Source organism: Microcaecilia unicolor, chromosome 8, assembly GCF_901765095.1.
Source record: "Microcaecilia unicolor chromosome 8, aMicUni1.1, whole genome shotgun sequence".
Lineage (NCBI taxonomy): Eukaryota > Metazoa > Chordata > Amphibia > Gymnophiona > Siphonopidae > Microcaecilia > Microcaecilia unicolor.
This window is the reverse complement of record NC_044038.1, coordinates 202,762,984-202,786,371: the sequence shown is the minus strand read 5'-3', so window position 1 is coordinate 202,786,371 and position 23,388 is coordinate 202,762,984. Positions and strand designations below refer to the sequence as shown.

Genomic DNA, 23,388 nt, shown 5'->3' with positions numbered 1-23,388 from the left:
TTTTCAAGTATTGTATTAAAGAGCCAGAAAATGTAGGGATCAATATTCAGAGCGATTTAACTAGCCAGAAACAGCTCCTGGCTGGTTAAATCTCCTGCTCACGGCTAACTGCTAATTTTCAGTGGCACTTAACTGGTTATTGCCACTGAAAATAGCTGTTTAGGGCTGAACTGAAAACTATTTGGGGGGCATTCTGGGGGCAGAGTCGGCACTTGGCAGGTTAAGTGCCAATATTCAGCACTTAACCAGCCAGGTTAACTGCGTAAGTAGAGCTGACTTTTATGTGGTCCTATCTTTAAGTGATAACCCAGAGCCAGTTAAGTTCTGAATATCACACTTAATCAGCTGTGCTTTAGCTAGCTCTGGAAACCCCCAAATTTAGTGCCAGTGTCTGGACATGGTCCGGCACTGAATTTTCGGGTTTAACACCAGCAGCGGTCAGTGAAATGCTGATTGCCGCCAGCTGAATATCCGTGACCCTTAGTTACCTGAAGACACAAGATGAGTGACAAGGCAGCACTCAACAAGATTTTGGGTTTTGCTTTTCTCTCAGGGCCATGAGCACCACTTTGACAGTCTGTTGCTATTTTGTGAAGACAGAAACAGGAAGTTCTGGGAGTTTATTGCCATATATTCACTGTTTGTTTTTGTTTTCTTTGTAGGGAAGATCTGGGGTTTAGGTTTATTTCTGAACAGGTCAGCCACCACCCACCAATCAGTGCTTTTTACGCAGAAGGCCTCAGTAAAGATTTTGTATTTCATGGCTCTATCTATCCCAAACTGAAGTTTTGGGGGAAAAGTGTTGAAGCAGAACCTCGAGGGACAATCACATTAGAGCTTCAGAAGTAAGTGGAGCAAGTTGAACTAAATCACATCGTCTTTTAGTTTCGTTTTGTAGCTTTGTGAACTATTGATATGAATTAAAAGGCCTTCCTGAAGTTGTGAATAAAAAATGTGGGTGTAAAATACATATACATACATAAATATGGTGCAGAAAGCTGCTTATAGAAAAGTATTAAAAGTAATTGCTTTATGTGACTAAAGCATGGGCTCAGTAGTAAATGGATTGTGTCTGAAGCTGGTAAAACAGTTATCCAGAATAAAGAGGGGGCTGGCTTGGCCATGGGTGGTACAGCTACTGATACTTCCTTGTTGAACCCGAGATCTAATATTTGTGTGTCTGTGCTGATTTTATTATAAAATTTACTGATGACTTCTAGTTACTCAAATTCTAAACATGGATTTGCTTTAGCTAAAGAGACTGACATAAATGGTGATTGCACGGATTCTGAAGGAATAGACACTTAATGTCCTGTGTCACCGTCACGATACAAGTGTTAATCAAACCAGAAAGGGATGCAGTCTGAGTTGGTATAAAAAGGAAAAGACATACAAAAATATTGTATCCCATTTTGCGATGTCCTGCAATATTGTATGGCTCTATTTGTCTTTTTATTTATTTTTATTTATTTCATATGTATCCCACATTTTCCCACCCTATTTGCAGGCTCAATGTGTGGCTTACATAGTACCGGAGAGGCGTTTGCAGACTCCGGTGTAAACAAATACAATGTGGTAGGATAGAGTTCATGTGGCACAGCCACATTAGGGAATCCTACATCGGAAGACTACTACTACTACTTATTTCTATAGCGCTACCGGATGTACGCAGCGCTTCACACTTGAACATGGAGAGACAGTCCCTGCTCGATAGAGCTTACAATCTAATTATGACAGACAGACAGGACAAGTAAAGGATGAGGGTTAGGACAGACAGAACATATCAGGGATAGGGGACAGTTGAAGGGTTAGGTTTAGGAGTTGCGTTATGTCCATTACGTATTTTAGTTTTGATGTGTTGCAGAGATCAGGCATTTATGTTGGATCGGTTGGTTATGCCTTTTTAAACAGGTTAGTTTTTAGTGTTTTCCGGAAGTTTAGGTGGTCGCGCATAGTTTTCAAGGCTCTTGGTAATATTTTATACTAAAACAAGCAGGGGTTATGAGACTGATCCAAGATGGCGTCAGGTTAAGACGTGATAATCCTACCTCGGATGGTCTTACCTTAAATTTTTCTTTTTTCCTCTTTAAACTATGCCCAAAAGGAAGGGAAAGACGAGGGGAGGTAAAAGCTCCTTACCCTCCACGATACCTCCTCGAGGGCAAATTCCGATTACAGATTTCACTGTCTCCGTTGCTAATTTGGCGCCTCGCAAGCCGAGGCAGAGAGGAGCCTTGGCCAGGAAAGTGAATTATCACTCAGCCCAAGAAGCCCGCGTTTGCCCCGTGTAGCAGGAAGTGACGCTGGAGGAAGTCCCATCCAGCAGCCCGAATTCGAAGCTGCGGTCTTGGGGAAGGAGCACTCCCTCGACGCTACGCTGTTCCCGCCGAGTTTTTCCGGCGAAGACCCGAGCCAAACATCCACCCCTAGGAGTAGGGGCAACATGGATAACATCCAGGTGGAAGCCCGAACCGCACAGGAGATGGCGGTTCGACAGCTGGGACCTGCATTGCAACTCCTACCCCTAGAGAAGCCATCTAAGGTGACGTTGGAGTCTTTGTGGGGGGCGATGGAATCCTTGCATAAAATATGTTTAACTTTTGTTTCTAGCTCTCAAGCTAACACTTTAAAGATAGAATCTTTACAGAACAATTTGGCTTCTCAAGCTAGTAATTTAAAGCAATGTGAGACTACCCCATCTCTTCATTGAAAGAACAAGAATGTAAACTGTTCCAAAATGCGGACTTGATGCACAGGAAGATTGAAAATCTAGAAAATGGGGCTAGAAATTTAAATTTGAGGTTTTTGAACTTTCCCTTTGTAAAATACACCCCATTAAGAGACATGTTTCATAAATTGCTGAAGGAAACTTTCAATTATTCTGATACAAACTTCCCCCTGTAGAAAAGGCCAGACGAATTTCCTATTTAATATAAAAAGTTTATTCTTGGTTCAGAATTGACTGAATAGCTCAATGGGCTATTTCAGGAAGCATTTCTTGATAAGCAATATACAAGTCAGAATGAATGATTAAAAAAAGCAATGTACAGCAAAGAAATCAGAATGCTATATACAGGCAACGAAATCAGAATGCTTAAGGCAAAGGAGTCAGAATGCTTACTACTACTTTGTTCCACTCTGTTTTTATACCGTTCTTCTTTAGCATCTGACTAATTCTTTCATACAACATTCCTGTGCAATTCTCTGAATACCACAAGCTGTTAATCATGTGCAGAACATGCCGCATCTGCTTTCCCTTATCCCACAGACTTTCTGGAGCCGTGCCTTTGGCCGATGTTTTAATGCCCTTTTCTCATGCCTCAGGAGATTTAGTTTACTGTTAAAACAGCTTGTTGTAATCATGGAGCTTTCCACTCCCCTTCTTTCATGCTTTTATTCAACATCCTCCCTTTGAGGCCTGGTATTCCAGGACTCAAACATCTGTTTCAGCTCCAGTCTGTTTCCTTACCTCCCTTCTAAATCTCCTCCCCCCTGTTTGTGGCATTCAGTTTCTGCACGCTTTTTCAATATTTTTGGCTGACAGATTAAAGTTCTATTCATTCTTGATTTCAGTTTCCATTATCATTTTAAAAGCAGCATCCTGGCACATCTTTGCAAACATGCTAATACACATGTTACACAGCATTAAACAGATTCAATTGTACTAGGGTACAAAATTTATATTTCTTTTGAATACAGACAGTGAGTTTCATCAAAGGGAAGTACACTGTCATTCTTATTTTTCATTAGCTGATGTGGCATTAAAAATTACACAAATTAAAAGCATATTCCAAGGTGTTAACATTCATCAGTTGTTACATATCATTGAGTTAAAGTCTTATTGCAGCTTGTTTTATTGCCACACTTTTCTTTGGTGGCTGTGACCTTTATAATCACTGTACTTCTTCCTATAGACCAATTACCTGTTACAACATTGTGTGTGTAATTGCACTTTATCGGGGGAATGTTTCCAGTTGTCATACTATTAATCAGACACCAAAATGATGTCGTCCGTAAGCAAGGCTTGCTTATAAATAGTCTCATTTGTCCAATGAAGGTTTCCACCATCCCTTACACAGGTATCATTGGGATAACGGTGCCCACCCAATTTTATCATTGTAGTCCCATACATCATAGCTGGCAAGGACAAGGTTGTGGGCACATATGATACAATCAGTCAAATTCAACATCTTGGCCGCTGTAACAAGTCTATATGTGTTCATTGTCTATTAACAAACAACAACATCCCAATACCATCATGTTTAGGGACATGATGTTTGTTTATTCTTTGTCCATTTCAATATTATTAGTTCGTCGAATATCTGATAAGTGTATCCAAGAAGTATGACCTTCCAGACGGGCAGCGGTCTGAGTAAGGGCCGTGATAGCAAAAGGCCCTACATACACAGGATCCTTCCACGTTTTATGTGTAAAGTTCTTTCGTAGTACTAGATCACCTACTTTAAAAGCACAAACATCATTAGTAGTCCTTGCCTGTAATGCTACATTTGTTCGGATCATATCACTCGTCAGGTTCAACATTGGTTGTAGCTTTTGCCAGTACTGAGCTGTGCTATCAGTACTTGCTGTCTGCATCGGGAAGAAATGACGTCCTGTCTGAATTTGGAATGGGGACAATTTAGTACGCCCATTAGGTTGGGCCCTTATTGTCATTAATGCTAATGGCAATACATCAAGCCATGTATATAATTTTCCCACCATTTCTTTATTGAGAGATTTTAGTAAAACTCTCAATTTTGTTTTTAAAATGCCATTGTAGCGCTCCACCAAACCATTGGAGGTGGGGCGATACACTGATACTTTCCTGTGTGTTAAACCCATAATCGTTTCCATTTCTTTCAAAACACTGTTATTAAAATGTGTCCCGTTATCAGAAATTATTCTAGACGGACACCCATGGCTTGGCATAATGTGAGTTACTAGGCATTGTACCACCTCATGTGCTGTCTCCCTTTTACATGGAAATGCTTCTATCCACCTTGAAAAAGCATCCACCCAAACTAACAAATATCTTTTTCCCTGCACTGGAACAATCATATCAGTGAAATCAATATACCATTCTTTTGCTGGGCCTTCTGGTATTGGAAGTGTCCCAGGTGATATTTTAGGACCTCTTTTAGGTATGTTAATATTACATACCATGCAATTCTGCACAACCTGTTGAATCAGGTTATCGATTTTTAAAGTCCAAAATCTTTGCTCAAATTGTTGTTTCATTGTTTCCTTATTCCAATGCATGGTTGCATGCCACTCAGTTAATACCTTAATCACCTGACTCATTGGCATACAAGGTAATCCTTCTTCTGCATTAAACCATTCACTTCCCAATTTCATACATCCTCTCTTCAACCATTTTTCACTTTCCTGTCCCTCTGGCTGCCACATTTCAATCTTATCTACATTTGTAAGTGGCCCTTCCTGTGTCTGTCTAGTATTATACAAAATCTTTTCACTTTGCTTAACCACCTCCGTTGCTGCTTCATCAGCCATTGCATTACCTAGTGCCTCAAAGGTTGGCCTTTCAGTGTGGGCCGGGGTCCACACAACTGCAGTTTTTCTACCTTCACGTTCCCTTCTTGCCAAAATTTCAAACAGCAATTTCCAATATGTGTAATGTTGTAGATTTTTACCTGCACTGGTTATCATCCCCCTACACTGCCATTTTAATATATGATACTGTAGTGAACTTGCAACGTAACCACTATCAGTATATATAGTGACATTTTGAGTCATATCAGTGTGTTGTAAGGCCGTAATAACGGCCAAATGTTCAGCATGCTGTGCAGTATGGTCAGGAGGGGTTTTATATTGTACTTGCATTATCTTTCTTAGATTCTCATCTACCTGCACGCAGGCAAAGCCTGCAACAGTCCTTTCACAAGCTCCATCTGTAAACCATATCAACCCATCAGATAAGGGTTCAAAAATAAGACAGTGAAATGTAGGGATTTCTATAGTATCGATCTCACCCTCTTGATCGACAGGAAAAAGCAGATCTATCTTATTTCTCTGTTCTTTAGTTAATGGTATTATTCTTATATCTTGTCCTAAAAGTACTGCTTGATATTTTCCAAATCTAGTGGCTGTCAGTGCCGTCTGGCTAGGGCTCAACAGCGTTTTAATCGTGTGGTTGGTATGTATTACAATAGGCACAAAAGGCATTTGTGCTCTCCATTTGCCTACTGCTGCCACAATAGCTGTCAATAACTTTGGTATTTCTTTCATTCCCTTTTCCACATGATTAAAAGAGCCTGATAAAAAAGCTACTGGTGTATTTACTTCATTATTTTGATTAATCATAGCTGCCCAACTTTGAGAAATACTGATACCTGATGCTGCACATAAAGCTTTAAAATCCCCAATAGTCAATTGAGTTCCTGCTTTTGTCAAATTCTGTACATCCTCAAGTGATGTAGGTCCTCCCTTGTCACGGGGGAAGGGGAGATGTTAACTTCCAACAGGTTTTTAGTAACTCCCCACATTTGATTTTATCCATTCTCACAAGCTCTGCAGCTACATGGGTTTCCCTAAAAATTGCCTTTGACAGTCTGGGTGTCAATTTGAACAGGATTACCTTTGGTTTTTGTTGCGGTCTCGGGACTAACCCATAACCGTCCCTCAGCCTCAAATTATGTTGACAAATCATATTGTTCAGAGGTTATTAGAGATTTTAAATCACCTCTTTCACCTATTAGCCCTACACACAAAACTAGCTAGGACTGTGACTAATTCAAACCAGATGATCTCTTAAAACTGCAGAAATCTCACTTAAAAAAAGGGTCAGACAAAGTTTCCACATAAAGAAATAGAACTTATTAATTAAACAGAATAACACATATTTTAAAATAAGCAGAGATCCGAATTCCCTATAAGACAAAATCTAAATATCAAGAACTTATTTAATAAAACTAATCTAAACAATCTTTTAACACTGCTTGCTTGCTATCCAGTATACGACCTTCTAACCTGTAGCCTAGACACCCGAGAAATCAAAACCAGATGACATTCCTCAACCTTCAGGCTGAACCAAAGGCTGCTTTTCATGTTCTTGCTGTATTTTTTCAAACGATCCATACTGAGACCAGTTTGCATCATATTTGACCCATTTCTCATGTATTTTTTCAATCTGTTTTTTTTCTAACGGGAATAATTCTATGACATGCTGCAAAGGGGTGCATTTTTTTGAACTATTTAAATCTAAATACAAAGTATATACAGGAGGCTTTTCTTTCTTATCTGCCCCTTTCCCTTCCATTTTATTCTGACTATTACAATTTCTCCTATAGAGCCACAACCTACAAAAATATACTAATGCATTAAACAAAGAAAATATACAAAAAAGAAAACTACAAAGCTAAACAAATATACTACTAATAAGTCCACAATGTAAGCTTACTCACGCGTCTTCTTATTTCTCTTTAGCAAGCCCAGGAGTCGTCACCTGTATGTCCACGTCAGTAGGTTGATCACTCCCAAATCAGTGGTACACAGAAATCAGGCTTAAAACAACGCTTGCTCTCAAAATCCAATCCTGTAAAAAACTTTCATTAACAACAAACACTTAATTTGTCATTCGTCTCGCCTTCTCTTTTCCGTATGCGGCATAAATCTTCTGTCCTGCCGCGGTCGCCACTTTTGTAGAAAAGGCCAGACGAATTTCCTATTTAATATAAAAAGTTTATTCTTGGTTCAGAATTGACTGAATAGCTCAATGGGCTATTTCAGGAAGCATTTCTTGATAAGCAATATACAAGTCAGAATGAATGATTAAAAAAAGCAATGTACAGCAAAGAAATCAGAATGCTATATACAGGCAACGAAATCAGAATGCTTAAGGCAAAGGAGTCAGAATGCTTACTACTTCTTTGTTCCACTCTGTTTTTATACCGTTCTTCTTTAGCATCTGACTAATTCTCTCATACAACATTCCTGTGCAAGTCTCTGAATACCACAAGCTGTTAATCATGTGCAGAACATGCCGCATCTGCTTTCCCTTATCCCACATACTTTCTGGAGCCGTGCCTTTGGCCAATGTTTTAATGCCCTTTTCTCATGCCTCAGGAGATTTAGTTTACTGTTAAAACAGCTTGTTGTAATCATGGAGCTTTCCACTCCCCTTCTTTCATGCTTTTATTCAACACCCCCAATACAAAAACTTTATATGATTCCTGCTCGAGCACCTAAGGAAAAAGATAATGAGCTTACTGAAAAAGTTTTGGAACATTTAGATGTATCCGTGCTGCTCGAGCAATCACAAGAAGTGGTTGAGTATAGATCCACTTTGTTGGTATCTTTTGTTTTTTTGGCGGATAAGGAAGCTATCTTGAGGCAATATCTGAGACAAACCTCTTCTATGGTTTTTCTGGGGGAACGATTCCAACTATTTCCAGATGTATCAAGAACCACACAGGAACGGAGGAAAAAATTCCTGATGATGAGACAAGAGACAGTACAGATAGGAGCTAAGTTCCAGCTTCGATTTCCTTGCAAATGTGTAGTTTCTTATGAAAATAAGACTTATCATTTCTTTGAGCCTTTGCAACTTCGTTCATTTTTGAATGCAAAGCTGCCTAACCCGCCATAAGGATCCAACAGAGCGGACTGTATGTGTTTATTAGTGACAACCTGATGCCATACTTGTATTATAATTTTATATTTCTTTGTTAAATATCCTTATCCTCTTGTAAGGTTTCATTTCAGTCTCCCTAAGTAGAGGACTATGTAGACTAATAGTTTCCTATGGGATTTTCCCAAATAATGATTACTGTTATTGACATTATTGTGTTATTTCTTGACAAAGCTTTGCTTTGGTATGTAATCTAAAAGTTATAAATAAATAAATAAATAAAAAAAAAAAAAAACAAGCAGGGGTTGGAGTTTTGTCCCCTGATATTTAAAACCATTTAATAGGCCAAAAAGCACCTGGATGTTCATTGCCAGTCACCGAATATTGGTTCAGCAGTGAATATCCAGGTTTAGTGCCGACCGCGGGAGGCAGTCTGGCTACTTCCCACAGTCTAAATATCAGCCCCTTGGTGTCCACTCTTCAGTGACAGAGTTTTATTCACTTTGCATGCTGGTGACAGTGTACTAATCTTACTGAATTAATTTGTGTATGTGTGATGTTCTAGCAGACAGCCAGACAAAATATTTGTAGAAACAATCCAATCCTTTAATCAAAAATGTAATGCTTTTAAAATTCGGAGCATATGAAATTAAGAAATCCCTGCAAAACAGACAAGGTGGAGTGTCACTTACCAAGTACTATGTCAAAACATACACAGCTCCGCTTTAAGCATAAACATAATCATAATCTAACATTCTGTGTACTGGAAAGAATAAGCCTCAGGCTCCTTGTCCTTACTTGCTAAAAGATGGTGCCACAGACTAAGGATGAACTTGGTCATCGACATAAACAAACATTCCAGAAAAATCACTTATCTTAGAAAATGACAATACAGCAGCAACAGTCCCACTGACTGTGACCAGTGTTTTGTCTGTTGCTGCTTCAGGGATCCAGGACTGTGGTGTCAGTGTTGGTGTAATTCTTCTGATCAAATTGAGGCTGTGTGAGGGATTTTGATACCCAGTGCAGTTACATTTTCCTCTATTCAAGATGGGTCAAATTTCTGTTGCTTCTATTTGCATATCTTTATTGCCTCTTATTTAAGATAGTATTGTATACTGAAAGTGGAATAGGCTCTTTCCATGTGGCACTGGGGCATCAAAAAGATGGCACCCATTTATAGAATTGCTCCTCAGGGTTTTGATTTCCTAATTTGTCAGCATAATGCTACATCTAGAATCTGCATTTTCTGAATGCAGAACAGTAAAATGGAATAGGAAGCTTGTTCCATAGCATAAGGCTGTGGTTCTAAAAGACACGTGGTGTAATGACTCCCTTTTCAAGCCACTACTGACCTTGGACTGAGATAAGAGCCTTCTCTTCCTGCAAAGCAAAAGAATAAAGATACTTCGGCAGCAAAGGGATGTTTAATAGTTTTATAAATAGGCTTGAAATGATATCGTATGCCTTTTTCTCCGAGGACAAGCAGGCTGCTTGTTCTCACGACTGGGTTGACGTCCACGGCAGCCCCCTCCGACCGGAAAAAAACTTAGCGGGATGTCCCGTACGCAGGGCACGCCCACCGCGCATGCGTGGCCGTTTTCCCGCCCGTGCGCGACCGTTCCCACTCAGTTTTTCCTTTTCCGCGCTGGAGAGAGATGTGTCTTCGTCCCTCTCCTAGTCAGCCCCGGAAACCGGATTGCGACCTAGCCCGCGGTTTTCTTTTTCTTTTTCTCTTCGTGTTAAAAAAAAAATTGTAGAGAAGTTTTCCCTCGTCGTTTTTAGTCGCGAGGGCACGTCGTCGCGGCCTTGTCGCCGCGCGGTCGTTTCTTTTCTTTTTCGGGCGTGCTTTTCACAGCCACCATCAACGATTTTGACTTCGCCGACGCGATTTTTTCCGTCGATGTCCTCGAAGGTCCCGAGCGGATTCAAGAAGTGTGGTTGGTGCAGCCGGCAGATCTCGCAGACCGATACTCACGCTTGGTGTCTCCAGTGCCTCGGCCCGGAGCATAATTCCAAGACGTGCACCTTGTGTCTCGGCTTACGGAAGCGGATGCAGGTTGCGAGGCAAGTTCTTCGGGACTGTCTTTTTGGAACTTGCGCCGGCCCTTCGACGTCGACCTTGACGGCATCGGTGTCGACGGCCGGGTCTTCGGTGCCGGTACCGATGTTGATGGAGTCTGTGCCGACTATGGCATCGACCCCAGAGCACAGGTACCTTTGGCCCGGCGACGACCTGCCAGCGACGGCAGTGGTGAGCGGCCGCGCGGGCAGTCTGCCACGGCCACTCCCACTGCTCAAGGCCATCGGGACCGAACTCTGTCGGATCCGATACCTCGAGGCCGTTGGGGGTTCCACCTCCTCCTCGTCCCTTCCGCGGAGCACCGATGACGGACATCGGAAGAAGGCCAAAAAGCACCGTCATCGGTCGCCCACGACGCACGGGACTGGCAGCTCCGGGACATCGAGGGAGGACTCGACGCCCAGGAAGCGGCAGTGCCGGGAGGAGCGTTCCCCCTCGGTCGAAGAGGTGTCGCTGCGCCAGTCGTCGGGTATTTCGGTACTGTCTCCTGGACCCGAGCAGCTTCCAGTACTGGCGCCCACACTGGCCCCTCTGCCTTTCCCGACAGCGGGCCTAGACGAGTGCCTCCGAGCCATCCTTCCAGGGGATCCTGGAAGGACTGATGTGCCAGGCTCTGCCGGCACCGGGGGTGCTTGCGCCCTCGGCGCCGTTGATGGAGGCGTCGGTGGGCTCTGGTCCGGTGATGAGGCCGCCGACGCCACTTGCGGCACCGGTGTTGACCGCCACTCAGGTGGAGTCCCTGTCGACGTCGATGGAGGGAGCTTCGTCCCCATCGGCGCGGGAGTCCACCGTTCGACGCCATCCTCGAGGACGTGGTTCCTTGCAGTCGAGACGGGCCCGGTTGCGGTCTGAGCTGAGAGAGCTCATGTCCGACACCGAGGAGGAGGCCTCGTGGGGGGAGGAGGAGGACCCCAGAAATTTCTCCTCAGAGGAGTCTGTGGGCCTTCCCTCCGACCCCACTCCTTCACCGGAGAGGAAGCTCTCGCCTCCTGAGAGCCTCTCCTTTGCCTCTTTTGTCAGGGATATGTCTATCAGCATTCCCTTCCCAGTGGTTACTGTGGATGAGCCGAGGGCGGAGATGCTCGAAGTCCTCGACTATCCATCACCACCTAGAGAGTCTTCCACGGTACTGTTGCACAATGTCCTTAAGGAGACACTGCTTCGGAACTGGTTGAAGCCACTATCTAATCCCACCATCCCCAAGAAAGCGGAGTCCCAATACAGAATCCACTCAGACCCAGAGTTGATGCGGCTTCAATTGCCTCATGACTCGGGCGGTCGTGGACTCTGCTCTCAAGAGAGCACGGAGTTCGAGGGATACCACCTCGGCGGCCCCTGGGCGGGAGTCTCGCACTCTGGACTCGTTTGGGAGGAAGGCCTACCAATCTTCCATGCTCGTGACCAGAATCCAATCATACCAGCTCTACACGAGCATCCACATGCGGAACAATGTGCGGCAACTGGCGGACCTGGTTGACAAGCTCCCTCCGGAGCAGTCCAGGCCATTTCAGGAGGTGGTCAGGCAGCTGAAGGCGTGCAGAAAGTTCCTGTCCAGGGGGTATCTATGACACCTGTGATGTGGCATCTCAAGCTGCGGCCCAAGGTATAGTGATGCGCAGACTCTCCTGGCTGCTTGCCTCTGACCTGGACAACCATACCCAGCAGCTGCTGGCGGATGTCCCTTGCCGGGGGGATAACATTTTTGGCGAGAAGGTCGAGCAGTTGGTGGACCAACCACACCAGCGGGAAACCGCTCTAGACAAGCTCTCCCACCGGGCGCCTTCAGCATCCACCTCAGCAGGTGGACGTTTTTCCCGGGCCTGGTAGGCTGCACCCTACGCCTACAGCAAGCGTAGGTACACCCAGCCGGCCCGAAGGCCTCCTCAGGCACAGGGACAGTCCCAGCGCGCTCGTTCCCGTCAACAGCGTGCGCCTAAGCAGCCCCCTGCGCCTCCACAGCAAAAGCAGGGGACGAGCTTTTGACTGGATCCATGGGAACATAGCCGCCATCAAACTAGCCGTGCCGGACGGCCTGCCGGTCGGTGGGAGGTTGAAAGTTTTTCACCAAAGGTGGCCTCTTATAACCTCCGACCAGTGGGTTCTCCAAATAGTGCGTTGCGGATACACCCTGAATTTGGTCTCCACCCCACCAAATTGCCCACCAGGAGCTCAATCCTTCAGCTCCCATCACAAGCGGGTACTTGCAGAGGAAATCTCCGCCCTTCTCAGTGCCAATGCGGTCGAGCCTGTGCCACCCGGGCAGGAAGGGCAGGGATTCTATTCCAGGTACTTCCTTATGGAGAAGAAAACAGGGGGGATGCGCCCCATCCTAGACCTGAGAGGCCTGAACAAGTATCTGGTGTGAGAGAAGTTCAGGATGCTTTCCTTGGGCACCCTTTTACCCATGATTCAGAAAGACGATTGGCTATGTTCCCTGGATTTAAAGGATGCTTACACTCGTATTCCGATACTGCCAGCTCACAGACGGTATCTCCGATTCCGTTTGGGGACTCGTCACTTTCAGTATTGTGTGCTACCCTTTGGGCTCGCCTCTGCACCACGGGTGTTCACGAAGTGTGTCGTGGTGGTTGCGGCGTATGTACGCAAGCTGGGGGTGCACGTGTTCCTGTATCTCGACGATTGGCTGGTGAAGAGCACCTCAGAGGCAGGAGCTCTTCGGTCCATGCAGTGCACTATTCAACTTCTGGAGCTGCTGGGGTTTGTGATAAATTACCCGAAGTCCCATCTCCAGCCAGTCCAATCTCTGGAATTTATAGGAGCTCTGCTGAATTCACAGACGGCTCAGGCCTATCTTCCCGAGGCGAGAGCTCAGAATCTCCTGTCCCTCGCTTCCCAGACCAGAGTGTCCCAGCAGATCACAGCTCGGCAGATGTTGAGACTCCTGGGCCATATGGCCTCTACAGTCCATGTGACTCCCATGGCTCGTCTTCACATGAGATCTGCTCAATGGACCCTAGGTTCCCAGTGGTGCCAAGCCACCGGGAATCTAGAAGATGTCATCCGCCTGTCCATCAGTTGCCGCAATTTGCTGCTCTGGTGGACAAATCGGACCAATTTGACCCTGGGACGCCCATTCCAAATTCCGCAGCCCACAAAAGTGCTGACGACGGATGCATCTCTCCTGGGGTGGGGAGCTCATGTCGATGGGCTCCACACCCAGGGGGTGTGGTCCCCCCAGGAACAAGATCTTCAGATCAACCTCCTGGAGCTCAGAGCGGTCTGGAACGCACTGAAGGCCTTCAGGCATCGGCTGTCCTAACAAATTATCCAAATTTGGACAGACAATCAGGTTGCAATGTATTACATCAACAAGCAGGGGGGCACCAGATCTTGCCCTCTGTGTCAGGAAGCCGTCAGGATGTGGCATTGGGCACGCCAGTTTGGCATGCTTCTCCAAGCCACATACCTGGCAGGCGTAAACAACAGTCTGGCAGACAGGCTGAGCAGAGTCATGCAACCACACGCGTGGTCGCTCCATTCCAGAGTGGTACGCAAGATCTTCCGAGAGTGGGGCACCCCCTCGGTGGACCTTTTCGCCTCTCAGACCAATCACAAGCTGCCTCAGTTCTGTTCCAGAGTACAGGCACACGGCAGACTGGCGTCGGATGCCTTTCTCCTCCATTGGGGGAACGGCCTCCTGTATGCATATCCTCCCATACCTTTGGTGGGGAAGACCTTACTGAAGCTCAAGCAAGACCATGGCACCATGATTCTGATAGCGCCTTTTTGGCCCCGTCAGATCTGGTTCCCTCTTCTTCTGGAGTTGTCCTTCGAAGAACCGTGGAGATTGGAGTGTTTTCCGACTCTCATTTCGTAGAACGACGGAGCGCTTCTGCACCCCAACCTTCAGTCTGGCTCTCACGGCCTGGATGTTGAGGGTGTAGATTTTGTAGATTTTGCTTCGTTGGGTCTGTCTGAGGGAGTCTCCCGTGTCTTGCTTTCTTCTCGAAAGGATTCCACTAAAAAGAGTTACTTTTTCAAGTGGAGGAGGTTTGTTGTTTGGTGTGAGAGCAAGGCCCTAGAACCTCGTTCTTGTCCTGCACAGAACCTGCTTGAATACCTTCTGCACTTATCAGAGTCTGGTCTCAAGACCAACTCAGTAAGGAATCACCTTAGTGCAATTAGTGCTTACCATTATCGTGTAGAGGGTAAAGCCATCTCTGGAGAGCCTTTAGTCGTTCGATTCATGAGAGGTTTGCTTTTGTCAAAGCCCCCTGTCAAGCTTCCTGCAGTGTCATGGGATCTCAACGTCGTCCTCACCCAGCTGATGAAACCTCCTTTTGAGCCACTGAATTCATGCCATCTGAAGTGCTTGACCTGGAAGTTCATTTTCTTGGTGGCAGTTACTTCAGCTCGTAGAGTCAGTGAGCTTCAAGCCCTGGTAGCCCATGCTCCGTATACTAAATTTCATCATAACAGAGTAGTCCTCCGCACTCACCCTAAGTTCCTGCCAAAGGTGGTGTCGGAGTTCCATCTTAACCAGTCAATCGTCTTGCCAACATTCTTTCCCAGACCGCATACCCGCCCTGCTGAACGTCAGTTGCACACATTGGACTGCAAGCGAGTGTTGGCCTTCTATCTGGAGCGGACACAGCCCCACAGACAGTCCGCCCAATTGTTTGTTTCTTTCGACCCCAATAGGAAGGGGGTCGCTGTCGGGATACGCACCATCTCCAATTGGCTAGCAGATTGCATTTCCTTCACTTACGCCCAAGCTGGGCTGGCTCTTGAGGGCCATGTCACGGCTCATAGTGTTAGAGCCATGGCAGCGTCAGTGGCCCACTTGAAGTCAGCCACTATTGAAGAGATTTGCAAGGCTGCGACGTGGTCATCTGTCCACACATCCACATCACATTACTGCCTCCAGCAAGATACCCAACGCGACAGTCGGTTCTGGCAGTGGGTGCTGCAGAATCTGTTTGGGGTTTGAATCCAACTCCACCCTCCAGGACCCGATTTTATTCTGTTCAGGCTGCACTCTCAGTTAGTTGTTCTTCGTAGGTCAATCTCTGTTATGCCCTCGCCGTTGCGAGGTTCAATTGACCTGGGTTCTTGTTTTGAGTGAGCCTGAGAGCTAGGGATACTCCATTCGTGAGAAAGCAGGCTGCTTGTCCTCGGAGAAAGTGAATGATACATACCTGTAGCAGGTGTTCTCCGAGGACAGCAGGCTGATTGTTCTCACCTACCCTCCCTCCTCCCCTTTGGAGTTGCGTTTTTTCCTCATTCCTTTGCTTGTCATTCAACTGAGCGGGAACGGTCGCGCATGGGCGGGAAGACGGCCGCGCATGCACGGTGGGCGTGCCCTGCGTGCGGGACCTCCCGCGAAGTTTTTTTCCGGTCGGAGGGGGCTGCCGTGGACGTCAACCCAGTCGTGAGAACAATCAGCCTGCTGTCCTCGGAGAACACCTGCTACAGGTATGTATCATTCGCTTTATGCAGAGGATGGTACATAAAAGACCTGCATTATATAAATTTTGTGCAATAGATTGAACATTGAATCCATAGTTGTACCTGACTGTCTATGATAATGAGGTACAGAAATAAAAATGTTGATTTGACTTTAGATTTACTCACCTTCCTATTACATCTTCAGATAGGTCCTTCCCCAAAAGGGATTATAATGTAAGTCAGAGATTTCCAACACCATGGTATGTGTACTCCTAGAGATACATGAACCATTTACATCAGCCCACATGTTTCTGCCCTCCTTCCTTCTCCCTCAGATCCAGCAGGAGCTCTGCATTTTTGTTATCTTCCCCCCCCCCCCCGGGTCCAGCCAGCAGCAGCTCTGCTTTTCTGTCTCCCCCCTCCTCCCCAAGGACGAACAACAGCTCTCCCTTTCTGTCCCTCCTCATGTCTGTTTTAATTTGCCTGCAACCAAGTCCACTGGTATCAGTAGCTTAGCAATTCAGTCAGCCAACCTTGGGGATCTTTGCTAGGCCACGCCCAGCCTTTGATGCAATTTTTTCTTTCCTGGTTGGTAGGTCAAAGCCTGGCAAAGGCCAACGAGGCTGGCTGGCTGAATAGCTGCACTCTCAATACAGACAGCATCCCAGGCATGTTAAAAACACTGTTGTAGGGACAGAAAGGGAGAGCTGCTGTTTGTCCAACAGAAAAGAAGAGGTGCTGCTGTCTGGAAAGGGAGGAGAGAGAAACGTAGAACAAAAAGGGAGGTCTGGTGCTAGTTTGGGGGGGGGGGCAAAAAGGGGGAGCTGCTGCTGCTAGTCCTGGGGGGCAGGCAAAAAGGGAGGTCTGAGGAGAGGGGCAAAAAGGGGGGAACTGCTGCTAGTTCGAGGGGGAGGGAAAAGGGAGGTCTGGTGCTGGTCTGGGGGAGGCGACAAAAAGGGGGAACCACTGCTGCTGCTAGTCCGGATGGGGGGGGGGGGAAGAGGTCTAATGCTGGTTAGGGAGAGGGGCAGAAAGAGGGAGCTGCTGTTGCTAGTTCAGGGGGAGCAAATGGAAGATCTGGTGCTGGTTGGAGGGCAGGCAAAAAGAGAGGTGTGGTGTTAATTGGTGGGGGGGCTGCTGCTGCGAGTCCCGGGGGGTGGGAGGAGAGGGAGACGTGCTGCTGGTTTCTGGGGGGTGGGGCTGGTGGAGAGGTGCTGCTGGTTCCTGGGGGAGGGGGGGCGAATGAAAGAGGGGTGCTTCTGGTTCCTGGGGAGGCTGGTGCAGAGGGAAAAGTACTATTGATTTAATAAGAGGGCAGGTGAGTGATGATAGAGAGGTACTGCTGGACCTGAGTAGGAGGAGGTGGAGAGATGCTGCTGTACTGGGGGGAAGGCAGTGGAGGGGGAGAGACTGTATCGAGGGAAGAGGAGGAGAGACATTAGACTTAGAAAAGGAGAGATGTGGACCACAGGGGGAGAACAGGGAAGTGAGAGGGAGACATAGTAGCCACAGGATAGGGGTGTGTGGACGGAAAAGAATAGAGTGATGAGGGAAGGATGCACAGAGAAAAGATGCTGGGCATGGAGGGAGCATAGAGAGAGTGATGGGGATGCAGAAGGGCAATACTGATCACAGCATCAGGGATAGGGACCCAGAGAGCAGATGCTGAATATGGGAGGAGCAATGGGACAAGGGCATAGAGGATAGATGCTGGACAGGACAGATAGGGATACCGAGGGAAGATGGAAGGTAGACATGAAGAGAGAAGATATATCAAATGGACAGGACACCTTCAAAGATAGGAAAAAAACAAACCGAGAAACCAAAGAGAGAAACTGGGACCAAAGCGAATGGAAAAATAATTCTCAGACCACAAAGGTAGAAGAAATTATTTTGTTCTGAATTTATTAATTGTAATGTGTCTGTTACTGGAAATGCACATCTCTGATATCTTGCATTTTAGTTTCTATTTCTCTATTATTGCTGTATATACTAACTTCTTGAGGTTTCCAGTTCAGTTTTTTTTTGCCTTCAACGGATCTGTTGGTCCCCTGTTAAATATTTTTTGAAGGTCTATGTGTGTGTCTTGCATGTGTACTGGGGTATGGTCTTCTGCTAGCATGTAGTTTGAGTAGAGATCTTGTAACAGTCCCAGTTGTTCTGTTTTCTCACTAGGTGGTGTATTAGTGTTTTAAGACTTGGTGTAATATTTACAGTGCTATTTTTCATTCATAAGGTTGCTGCTGGGAGTTAGTGCTGTTGTGGTATGGTTAGGTTCCAGCTTTTTTTTTTTTTTTTTTGCAGAAGTTTGTACATAGTGTTAAGCAGTGGACGGATTATGTGTTGACCTTACTGAGGTGATATCAAAACTTCTTAATATAGTTTGTCATAATTGTTTGGGATTATGTGGGGTACAAATGCCATAAGTAAATAAAAATAAACATCAGCAGGGCTCTAGACATTCTGTAGTAACTGATATCTGTTGAGGTGCAAGAAGAGGCTGTTGAACTTGTAACTCCCATGCCCATGAGAGAGAGATGGTCAGACTGGCTGAGAGCAGATGGTATGTATATGTGTATGAGAGAGAGAAGGGTAAATTTGCTGAGGGCAGTTGCGGTGTATGTGTGTGTGTGTGTGAGAGAGAGAGAGAGAGAGAGAGAAGGTCAGACTGGCTGAGGGCAGGTGAGGGAAAGAAGGTCAGACTGGCTGCAGGCCTGTATGGAGGTGTTGGCATCTTAGAATACTTTCTTCAATCCACTTTTATTCAATTGCTGCCACTGGCCACTCTGGGACCTTCCCTCTGCCACACTGAAACTCTGCACAATGAGGACCTGGGAAATGTTGTTTTGGGAAAAGGGACTACCCACAGCTAACAAAAATGGCTCTTATGTTTCCTTTGCTTTAATATTCTTATGTGAAACCAGCTTTTCTCATCTAATAGTTCTCAAATGCATAATGAGAAACCACTTCTGTCCAGAAAGTGACCTGATTGTGAAAATCAGACACTGAAACTGAGATTCACAGTGCGTATTTAATCAAAAAAGCCCAGATCTTCTATTAAAACTGTAAAAGCAATGTGTGTGCCTATATTTCACCACATTTTAAGACGATCCACACTTTCAGTTTAAGTGGCTGTGGTTGCATTCCTTGTGTCACAGAGTCAGGAAAGTGAGCCCTTGGGCCACTGCCGGCGACCGGCAGCAGCAGGCGAACCACCCAAACAGGAATTGAGGCTGAAAACAGACAGGGCTAGTACAAGCAGGACTGGAACAACAGGACTGGAGCAGAAGCTGTAGGGAAGCAGGGCTGGAATAAGCAGGACTGGAACAACAGGACTGGAGCTGAAACTGTAGGTAGTCGGGGCTAGAATACGCAGGAATGGAACAACGGACTGGAGCTGAAGCTGTAGGTAGGCAGGGCTGGAATATGCAGGATTGGAACAGCACGACTGGAGCTGAAGCTGTAGGCAGTCAGGGCTAAAATACGCAGGACTGGAACAACAGGATTGGAGCTGAAGCGGTAGGTAGGCAGGGCTGGAAAGGAAGCTGAAAGCAGATAGGGTTGAAGCAAGCAGTGGAGGAACTGAAGCTGAAGACAGGCAGGAACAAGCATGGTTAGCATGGAAGCTGAAGACTTGCAGAACTGGAACAAGTAGGGTTGGAATAGAAGTTGAAGACTGGCAAGACAAGAACTAGCAGGGCTGGAACTGCAGCAAATATACACAGACGAAAACTCACCTGAAGACCTCTGTTGCAAAGGCAAAGCCTGAATGTTCTCAGGTGCTTAATAAAGGCACTTACTGATGATGTCACAAGTAGAAGTGAGGCTTGGCAGCAGGAACATCAAAGCGAGGCTTGGCAGCAAGAACTCCAGGGCGAGGCTTGGCTGCAAGAGCATCAAAGCGAGGCTTGGCTACAGGAACACCAAAGCAAGTCTGGAATGCTGGAACATCAGAATAGGACTGGAATGGAACACGTTTGAGAAACAGGAAGAAGGCAGTCCACAGCAGCCACAGGGCCTGGTCTCCAGGAGGTGAGTGTAGGTATGGGATACAGCCACAACCGTGTCACCTTGTATGTTCTGAAGACGGTTTCTTCTGTGTAATTACTGTGTGCTATTTTCATTTTGTATGTGCATATCAAGGTGCTTTGGTTCACTGGGGCCTATGTATTAAAAACAAAACAATAGAAGTACTTTCCAAAAGTGGAGAACTTGCCCATAGTGACCAGTCAGATTTCATGTTTCATTTTCCCAGAGAAAAGATGAAACTGGATTGGTCACTATTGGCAACTCTTGTGGAGAACTTGCTTTTCTTTATAAATCGGCCCCGTCTAAGTGTCATTGTTAATTTTTACTCAGTTTGTAAGAATAACACACAACCTGGTAAGGGGCCAGTTTATATGAAACTGAAACATAACGGAGAATGCCGAGTGAGTCTTGGTCTGTATGCCAGCTGTAGTGACTTTTATTTGTTATGAATGTTGCCTGGTTAGTTACTATTTAACAATAAAATGCCCATTTCAAAATCTCTGCTGCTCGGAGTTTGGGGGTACTCAATTGAAATTTGTTCAACTGAGGGGGTACTTTGCTTGAAGAAGCTGGGAAACACTGATCTAAGTTATACTTAAGGTAATGAGGGTGAACTGTCTTGCCTAAAGTTACAAGAACATCAATGGAAGAAGCAGGATTCAAACCCATGCTACCTGTTGATAAACAGTCCTGTCAGTGTCACCCTGGTCTGCTGGATAGAGACTGTGTTACAAACAGGCATGTAGAATTTGGCCACCTCTGCTTTTATTTCTTACCAGTAATAGCCTGCTTTATGGGAGCTGATTTTTGCAGGGTAGTGTCTCTATTTTTGCATTTCAACACTAGACTAATTCCTCTGTGTAATTTTTCTTTGAAAATTCACATACTCTGGCATAAATGTTCCTCTGTTCTTGACATCTGCTTTATTTGATGGTAGAAAAAAGGGTGCCTTCAATGACACTTGTCTAGGGTTTCAAATATACTGTATTCTCTCTAATAATTGCCCAGGTTATTCTTAGAAACACTGGGTTTTCTGAAATCTGTGGTGGTCTATTAATGGAAGCACCATTTCTCTTCTTTAGTTCTCCTCCCTGTGATGGCCACCATTTCTCTTCGAGGTTATGGTGCTGGGCCATAGCAGAGCCTTGAGCATCTGCACATGGTTAAGGTCTTGAGCATACACAGATGCTCAAGGCCATGCACCAGCCCAGCATCATAACTTTGAGATGAGATAAGAGATTGGGTTGTTGCTGGGGGGGTTGGGTGGGCAGTTATTGCGGAAATCTTGATTTGGTCTGAAGACCAAATTTTCCAGTGTTTTTGGGGCAGGGGGTTGGGCGATTATTGGAGGTGGGCATTTTGGAGACAATACTTTTTGTTTACTTTTTGCAAAATAAGGAAATCCAAGGGGAGAGACAATATCAAAACTACTTTTTAACACTGATATATCTGTAAGTATAGAGAAATGTGACCAGAATAATAGATGGGACGGAATAACTACCTTATGAGGAAAAGTTAAATAGATTATGATTCTTCAGCTTGTAAAGAGGTGCCTGAGAGGAGATATGATAGAGGTCTATAAAATTGTGCGGTGAAACAAATTAAATATAAAACAGTCATCTACTCTATTAAACAATACTAGGACTAGAGGACATGCTATGACACTAACTAGTAGTAGGTTTAATTGATTTTGAGAAGTCGTGGACTAATTAATCAGTGGGATTCTAGAGGGCAGGTTTGTAAATTATTTGCCAGACACTTGAGTGTCTGTATTTCATACAGATTGGACTAATTGATAAGAAATGAACTTCTTCTTATAATCTCCTGGGTTCTGGTCACTGTCTGAGGGGCTGATGCAGAAAGAGTACATTACAGCCGTGCTCTGATTGCTTAGTGGATGGCTTCTAAAGCAAGCTGAACAGTTTTTGCTTGTCAGTGCAGTAAACTAATGGCATTCAAATTACCAGTGTATTAAAAAAAACAGGTGTGTTGTCAGAAAAAAAAAAACTCACCATTCACCATGGTGGTAGTATGCAGCTGTTTACTGCTGAAGAGCAAAAATATCTCAATTCGCACTTTGACAGGAAAGGTTATTGGCTCATGCACTGACAGGACGGGAGACATAAAAGAAAAAAGTTCTGGGGGTTCCCCCCTGCTATAAAATAATCCCTGCTAGTTTAGTGGACCCTGACACCTCCCCTCCTTGCATTCCTTTGAACAAGAGGCAGGAAGAATGCTTGCTTGCTTCTGCCTCTGTGCTATATAAGAACCGAAGAGTAGCCATACTGGGTCAGACCAATGGTCCATGTAGCTCAGTAACCTGATTCCAACAGTGGCCAAGCCACAAGTACCTGGCAGAAAGCCAAATCATGGCAACATTCCATGCTATAAATCCCAGGGCAAGCAGTTGCTTCCCCATGTCTGTCTCAATAGCAGACTGTGGACTTTTCCTCCAGGAACTTGTCCAAACCTTTTATAAACCCAGATATGCTAACTACTTTTACCACATCCTCCGGCAAGGAATTCCAATGTTTAACTATTCATCGAGTGAAAAAATATTTCCATGTAACTTCCTTGAGTGTCCCTAGTCTTTGTACTTTTAGAACGAGTAAAAAATCAATTTACTTCTACTCGTTCTACACCACTCAGAATTGTGTAGACCTCAATCATATCTCTTTTTGTCTGTCTTTTCCAAGCTGAAGAGCCCTAACCACTTTAGTCTTTCCTCATACGAGAGGAGTTCCATCCCCATTATTATTTTGGTCGCTCTTCTTTGAACCTTTTCTAATTCCGCTATATTTTTTTGAGACAAGGCAGCCAGAACTGAATGCAATACTGAACGTGCAGTCGCATCATGGAGCGATACAGAGGCATTATAGTATTTTCAGTCTTACCATCCCTTTCCTAATAATTCCTAGCATCCAATGTTCTTTTTTGGCCACTGCCGTCACACACTGAGCATAAGAATTCGTCGTATTATCTAAAATGACACCTAGATCTTTTTCTTGAGTGCTACCATCTTCCAAAATGGCAGTGCCTAATCCCATGCAGTGCATCCCCGGATGCTTTGTGTGGGGTTCGTCTGCCATATAAGAGACCTTTTTTCCCCTTTATTTGGTAGTCCCCACCCAAACTACCAAATAAGGTAAAATTCCCTTATTTGGTAGATTGACTCTGTTCAGTGCATCCCGAGATAGGGTCGGGCATTACCATTTTGGAATACGGAGGCAGTAGTGAGTGGGCATTTCACCCCTGTATGCCTTGAACAAGAAGTAGGAGC

The 23,388-nt window shown here is 45.3% G+C and overlaps 1 protein-coding gene across 6 annotated transcripts in view; it reads left to right on the top strand.

The window, feature by feature from the left end:
- The window catches only part of OSBPL2 (oxysterol binding protein like 2), a 133,516-nt gene that overhangs the window by 64,307 nt on the left and 45,821 nt on the right, over nt 1-23,388 (top strand). For all 6 annotated transcript variants that reach the window (XM_030213590.1, XM_030213592.1, XM_030213591.1 and 3 more), the window contains one exon: nt 663-845. In XM_030213590.1, coding sequence (XP_030069450.1) covers nt 663-845 — 183 coding nt within the window. The remainder of the gene's footprint in view (nt 1-662; nt 846-23,388) is intronic.